The sequence below is a fragment of the Bolinopsis microptera genome, chromosome 9 (assembly GCF_026151205.1).
Source record: "Bolinopsis microptera isolate Bmic1 chromosome 9, MBARI_Bmic_1.0, whole genome shotgun sequence".
Lineage (NCBI taxonomy): Eukaryota > Metazoa > Ctenophora > Tentaculata > Lobata > Bolinopsidae > Bolinopsis > Bolinopsis microptera.
This window is the reverse complement of record NC_087080.1, coordinates 15,169,744-15,177,495: the sequence shown is the minus strand read 5'-3', so window position 1 is coordinate 15,177,495 and position 7,752 is coordinate 15,169,744. Positions and strand designations below refer to the sequence as shown.

Here is a 7,752-nt window from a genome sequence, read left to right as displayed (position 1 = left end):
CGTAAACAACAAAGAGAAGAAGAAGGCCTGCATGAAGATCGCTGAGATCAGCCTGAGGGCATCGTATACCATCTATTTGTCCAGAAACAATACCATATGGACAGATGATTGGGAGTTAGTCAAGAGACCAGTAATAGCATAGTAGGAGCGTAGAATGTTTGGGCCCAGAAAAACATGTTTAATACCGCTATGAACCCGTCATAAGCCGGGGACTACTATGAAAGTGATGATGCTGTGTTGTTGAAAGACCTTCGACCAATCAAAGATGTACCTCATCACGCCAAGCAGTTATGCTTGTAGGTGAATATACACTTATAGAGTACAACAACTTTATAACACTCCCCCACATTTATTATTGAATTATGCTGATATTTTAGTATCTAGAACATTAATAAAAGCACGACTTTTAACTGTTGTTTAAAATAATTATGTGACGTATTGACAAACGCGTTAGATTGGTTAAAAAATAAAAATTACAATTGTGCAGTGGTGACTGGTGAGAACAGTTCAGATTATCATTGAATAATTGGGCTCCAATATTAGCATGGATAAGTGCTAACCCCACACGTTTTAATGCTTTGTCGTATAACATTTTATTTCTGCAAATGAGCTTTGTGTCTAATTTATGGTTGAAACTGGATCAGGAAGAGCTATTTCAAAGTGAATTCAAATATTTTCAACGGGATTCTGTCAAGCAGAAGATCCTACAGCCCCTGGAGATCCTCAATTATCTTTAATTTCAAAAACGGTTAGCTGGAGGTCAACCATAGGATACTGTCAAGCAAAATATTCTACAACCATGTACAGGTACAGCGGAGGTATAAGACCCAACGTTTGCACACTGACTTTTGGCCCACCCTGTATAATAACGCTATTAGCCTGGGGTCCCCTGGTAACACGGCGACTGGAGTGGTAAGTCTAGCTCGGAGTTGTTAGTTGGATAATATCCGGTTGGAAGAGACAAGGACAAATGAAACAGGAAGTTAGGAATGTAGGCTGCTTCATTTGTCCTTGTCTCTTCCAACCGGATATTATCCAACTATCAGTATTCCAATCATGAGACTAATAAACAGCGAACTATTCCATCATTTGATTTGGTAGTAGTAATGGTATTTTTGTGGACAAATACAACACACAACATCTCGATAATATACTATTATTATAGTAAATAGTGTTCCTTCCTGCTTTTCTGGTAGTGTTCCTTCCCGGGCTTACACTTTGAAGTATAAACAGTGTCCCTCTTTCTTGGGGCGGCCAAATATTTCTGCTTTCCAGATGAATTGGATGAATCTCTAATTTAAGTTATTTCTTGTTTTTATTTTTTATACATAACAAAAAATAAAACAATATGTTTTGAATGCAGGAGTGATAAAAATTGTACAACAAAAATATCACTTCAGATCGTAGTCAAGTCTCAAATCAAATATCAACTTACTAAAAATTTAAAAATCAGTTCAGTCCATTTCCATAAAAATCTATTTCCATAATAAAAAACCTGTACATGTCCTTATACATGTGCCCTGCAATCTTGCGAGTAATCTACTTGAACTCAATAGTGACGTCTGTAGATGTGTCCACTCCTTGTTGATCAAACTCACATCTGTAGGTGCCGCTGTCTTCGGGGCTCGGGTTCTTGAGGATCATTTGGTAGGTTCCTGAAATAAACACAGGTTAAGATTTATACACTAATAATTACATTAATTGTACTAATTATTTAGGTAAAGATTTATAGTCCTGTTACTTATTGCATTGAATTATGGGTGGTATGTCAGAATAAACCCAGATTAAAAACAGTATAATATATAAAAAATTAACTTTTGGCAATCGATTTTTAGACTAACATTACAATATTTTACAAAATATTATTATTCAAGATAATATGATTAAAGGATAAAGTATCCAAAAAAATAACCTTTTCCTCGTTCGATACTGATAGTATCACTATCATCAAGAAGTTCATCACCGTCATCAGTTACTCTGTACCAGTTAATGTTATTTGGACTCTTAGGGTCTTTCAGTTTCAGCTGAGAATATATAAAATGTTAGCTTTCGTGGTATAATGATCAATACCTGAGTTTCAAATACGCGATTCAACTAAACGCTGGTCTGCACTCTGCTTGAAGCCTCTCGACGTGTATTCCTTGTCCACGACCAATGACGAAAATACGAGGATCCTGGGAGTCTCACCCTAATCACACTTACTGTTGCATTACTATCGGCGAAGTACCGCCGGCTCACAATTGACCTACTATACTTACTCGTGCTCTCCAAAAACTAGGCCTCCAAAATTAGTTTTGTCATTGAGTCATTGGGCCTTGTCGATATCAAAATCTACCATAACAAAGTAGTCGAGACATTTGACAATTTTACATCGTTAAACAGTAAACTTACGTTGTCAATATCAACGTCACACTTGATAGCCAGAGGTTGTCCAGACTTCTGCTTTTTAGACAGTTGTTTAGCATTGGCAATGTTCAGTTTCACAGATCCCTCTGAAAAAGAAAAAATATGTTAAAAAGTAAGTTTTTTAATCTTTTCCGTCCTGGATTACAGAGAGGAAACGTACTTTTGGTAATCAATGTTCTTTATAGAATCAGGAACAAGTAGTTTTGTATCAGAATCAGGAAAAGCAAGTTTAGTTGATTATATAGTGTTGAACCACCAATAGCAAATATTAGCGAGAACTATTAAAATATTGATAGTATTGAACGACATCAATCGAAAGTAATTATCATTAAAGAAAAGAAAAAAAATCTGAAAATAGTCGAGATTCCTCGTTATTCAAATATCCGGAAATCTGCGACAAGAAAATAAATCCTTGTGTTTGAAAACAGCCTGATCTTACCTAGAAGGACAAGCTTGACCTCGACCTCACATTTGAAGCTTTCTCCATCCTTCTCAATGTAGATGGAAGCTACATAAATACCTGCATCTTCGGCATCAAACTTCCTGCGTGATGAGAGTTTAAATGGTGATTATTATGCAGTCATATGATCTGGTAGCCATCATGCCATAAGTTGTTCGCGAACACCTGTTCACGGACACCTGTTCACGAACAGGGGTCGGCCTATCTGAATACTACCCTCAATTATTTATAATTTCAAAAACAGCCAGCTTGAAATCAACCATACAGGTATAATAATGACAGTTTAATTTCAAAAGTCGCTAGTAAGTTGTAATTGTGCCCAATTTAAGGTTAAGACAAGATCTGGAAGAGCCATTTCAGGGCGAATTTCAATATTTTCAACAGCATCGAGCAGAAGATTCTGAAGTTCGAGCAGAAGATTTTGAAGTTCGAGCAGAAGATTCTGAAGTTCGAGCAGAAGATTCTGAAGTTCCTGCAGAAGATTCTGAGGTTCCTGCAGAAGATTTTGAAGTTCCTGCATGGATATCCTTAATTATGGATATCCTTAATTATGGATATCCTTAATTATGGATATCCTTAATTATTTGTCATTTCAAAAACGTCCAGCTGGAGGTCAACCATACAAGTTTGATGACAGTTTCCAAAAGTAAGTAAGTTGTGCCTAATTTAAGGTTGAAACTGGATCAGGAAGAGCCATTTTAAAGTCAATATAAATATTTTCAACGGGATTCTGTCCAGCAGAAGATACTACAGCAATGCTTGCACAACATACCAACCAGTGTATTGTTTGCTAAAAATTAACTGATTCGTGTTATTCGACTATTAGTATTATATGAAGTGCAATATGCAGTGCTTGGCAACGCTTGTAAGGTATAAAACTATTTCCAAATAAAAGGTGATCATCGTCAGGATAGCATTTTCATAGTACATTACCTTCAAGCTTTCTAGATTGCTCTTAGTGGATAAACATTATAATCCTTATACTCAGTGACGAAACGTATCTGTGGGCCGCCCATGTCGCTAAATTCTGCCGCCCCTCTCCTCTTAAATTGTTCTAATATCCTGATTTTTAGAGAATACGTTTGTAAAATCTTTAAAAGGCATTTTATTGGGGGCGGTCGTTCCGCCATTGCTTACACCCTGCAATCTGCATCACATAACAATAGTAACCTTTCATGGCTTTGAGTTCAACATTAAGTTACATACTGCAGAGTGCCGTCTCAAGTAAGTTACCTAGTTGCAATGCCACACACCTTGCTCGGGGTACACGCAAAGATTCTTCCCCTTTAATCACTTAATCGTTTATAAAACAATGGGTAAAGAGGGGCTACAAGGAATTGGAGTGAAATAGAACAATAGCAATTAGACAAATCTCGTGAGCAAGGCTCTCCAATTCCACACTCCTACTATCTTCCCTGGCTCACTTAATGGACCAGTTCGTTTGCTTTTGTTCATCAGAGAGAAATCCAAATGCCACTCGTAGGTCGAAATATCTTCAGTCAAAGAATCAAGCACCGGCCATTGAGGACGGTTTCAGCTGTCATTAAATCTGTGGTCACTATTTTTTTTGAAAATTCAATTAATTATTATATATATAAATCAAGCGTTACATTTCAGCCATGCAAAATTACAATGACATATTTTGACATACTAATTGATAAATGGTACTGCAATATAAGTTGCTTAATGTTTGGCCGGATGACAACTAACTAAAAGAGAAAAAAAAAACTTGATTACATAATAATTAATTCGGCTGAACCAACACATAGCAAGAGCCACATTAACGTTGGGGCCGTCTACCAAATTTGAATGACATACAATAACAAGAAATCAAACATATCATAAATAATTATATATGGATTTTTTTCATTACAATTCCGTCACAACTGATAGAAGAAAAAAAACTTGCGATATTAATTATTTTGTTGAAACTTGGCAGCCTAGAGATTCTTCTTTTTCGTGTTCTTGGCTGAATTTGAGGTCTTCGGTGAAGAAGTTGAGGAAGGTGAGGAAGGATTCTGCGTGTTGTCTGTCTCTGAAGGATCCGAGGCCATCGTCAACGAAGTGGGAGTAGATATAATTAGGGGGTCAGGACACTCAAGACACGAGGAGAGGGCTAATGGCTCTATCTCGGCAAGGCGTATTTCAACGATAAAGGGGAACCCATGGTGCCACCTTCGTATTGGTAGCCATTAAATTGGAGGTAGGAGTTGCATCGAGGCAAAAGTTGATGAGGAACTTATGGTGGTGGTGGTGAGGTAAGAGGGAAGGAGAGTAGGATTCTGTTCGTAAGACTAGATGATTGTTTTAAGGGCCAGGTGCATGTCACAGGAGGTGTAAGGGGATTGGACATCTAGGGAGGTGTGATATGAGTAAGGGGGATTAAGAAATGAGTCGAGACGGTGTTTGAAGTCTGAGGAGTCTTTGAGGCATAGGGGTTTGAGGAATGTAGCAAGGACTTTGTGGAGCGCTTGCAGGGGAATTTTGAAAAAGCTAACTACGGGACGGATAGGTGCGCCAGGTTTATGGATCTTAGGTTGTCCGGCCATCTAGGGTGGAGGTTCCGCATCTTTTTGAGGTGGTCTGTCGTGATCTTCTTGTCGTTGTGGAGTTTCTTGAGTACTTTATAAGTTTATACAGTTTGGAGGTAACAGATTGTGTGGGGTGTTTGTTCAAAAGGGTATAACTACCTGAGGTCAAGTGACCGTTAACTTTTTTTATGTATTGTTAGTGGGTTAACACCTCAATGGGGTTTCCCTTATCAGCAGGAAGAAATTTCAATTCAGATAATTATTAAATTTTAATGATTTGAGAGCTGTACGTTGTTGGGGAGTCAATTTGTCATGGGTCATGTCACGTCGTTTGTAAAATTTGGATTATAACACAGAGGTAACCTGATAGGTGGCGGGAGCTTCCGTCCCTTCACCAAGCTGTTTGATGACATTTTGAATAAGGGGAGTTAGTTCAAGGGTGGGATCTGATGTGGGTGTCGGGACGAATTTCAGGCCAAAAGAGAGTACGTCGCTTTCTGCTGTGGAAAGAGTCTGTCCGGAGAGGTTGATGACTGTCTTAGCTGTGTTGTCTTTCTTTGGGGTGGATGATGAGAAGAGGTAAATGGAATGTGGGAGCTGGTATGTCAAAGTTTGTGAGGGTGTCGTAAGGTGAGAGGCAGGGATGTGCACCGTGTTACTTTTAGGCGGCGGCGGTCTGGAGCCAAATGTTTGTTGTGTTGAAGTGTGTGAGTGTTTGGAAATACTGGGGGTGATGAGTGTGTGATTCTATCTGTCTAAGGTTGCTTTGTGTGTACTTGAGTCGGTAGTAGCCATAAACAGTTGTGGCCATAAACGGTGTTTGAACAAATTTACAAACACCTTTAAATCCCATCTTAATTAACATATTATCTATGCAGCTATGAAACTTGCAATATTACTGATCCTGTTGAAACTTGGTAAATCAGATACAGCGACATCGATTTATACTACCACAAGCTCATTCAGAATGACAGATCCTTTGTCATGGTCCGAAGGTAATTATTACTTATATATAGTTGAGTAGTTATATCATTACGTGTAAAAATTAAAATCGACCTATATCAGTTTAAAGATAGTTATTTTTGTTTTAAGTAAATGAATAAAAAGCTTAGTTTATTGCACATTGCTCATGAAAATACTTTGCAGAATTGTGCAGTTTTCAAGAAGACAGAGGATTCTTGAAACAGGTATGTACGAACCAGAGGAACGATAAATACACACTCTATAAGTGCCACAACACAGAGGAGTATTATTCGACGAACAACTGGAAAGAAGTGACAGCTTTATGTTCCGATGATCCGCACTATTATCAGGCTTGTGATGATGCCAGTGTCACTGTAAATAATATTGACGTAAGAAATGGCAACATGCTTTGTGGAGGATTTATCTGTAACCTTTCGAGGGACATCGTGAACTCAGTAGATTATAATGAAATTATTTGTAACGGTGAACATGACTGTGCTAATACAGAATTAGATGAGGAGGGATGCAGCGAACTAATAACTATGCCGAGTGGGAAAAAGGTAGTGTCCAGCAAAATCTGTAATGATGTTTGTGATTATTACGACTGTGAGGACGAGGCTACCTGTAACGGATATAGATATGGTATGTATTGCGACGATAAGTATACACCAGGATTAGTAAAGTACATAACACCATACATAATATGTGATGGAAATAAAGACTGTGTTAACGGAGAGGACGAAGCTAACTGTACCGTTACTAATGAAACACAGCAGGCTTGTCCGCCGCCGCCGAACGCCGCCGCCGCCGGGTGATTTTGCCACGCCGAACGCCGCCGATACACCCCGGCGTACATCGGCGTACGGCGTGCATTTTCTGGCTTCAATATGATTCTGTCTTCATTTGAAGATATTAGTGTTACTGATAGCGATTAGCGGCTAGGGGCAACACACACATGATACACACCTTTAGCTAACTTAACAATATTGATTATACCGTATATTGGAATAATCCGAACTACAGTTACTAGCAGCTAGCTCTCATCTGACGCCCACGTGTGACTCGATGTAACGCGACGCGTTACATCGAAAATTTCATGCTCCTTAAGTTAAATTGTACTGATCTATTATTTTCTAATGTACAATTAGCAATCTACACTCTGCAGTTTTAAGTCTGCCTATGTTTATATGCATTCACAATTCACAGTGAAATTGTACTCGTAACATGTTACGAGTTTTGTTCTAAAAACTATGATTTTGTTTCTAACAAAAAAGATTGAGAGATCCATTGATTTCAGCAATAATTTATTGTTTATGTATTTTACCTTAGATAAAATAATTGTATCAATTTGTCTCAACTTTTATTTGATAGCAGATAATACCATAACAATAT

The 7,752-nt window shown here is 38.1% G+C and overlaps 1 protein-coding gene across 1 annotated transcript; it reads right to left on the bottom strand.

The window, feature by feature from the left end:
* Positions 1-1,449: 1,449 nt before the first annotated feature.
* Positions 1,450-6,805, bottom strand: LOC134821429 (uncharacterized). Its single transcript, XM_063832171.1, has 5 exons — positions 6,792-6,805; positions 2,846-2,949; positions 2,392-2,492; positions 1,913-2,024; positions 1,450-1,655 (listed from the first exon to the last, which is right to left on the bottom strand). The coding sequence occupies exons 1-5, from the start codon at positions 6,803-6,805 to the stop codon at positions 1,540-1,542; spliced, it is 447 nt and encodes a 148-aa protein (XP_063688241.1). The 3' UTR covers positions 1,450-1,539.
* Between the last annotated feature and the right edge of the window lie 947 nt (positions 6,806-7,752).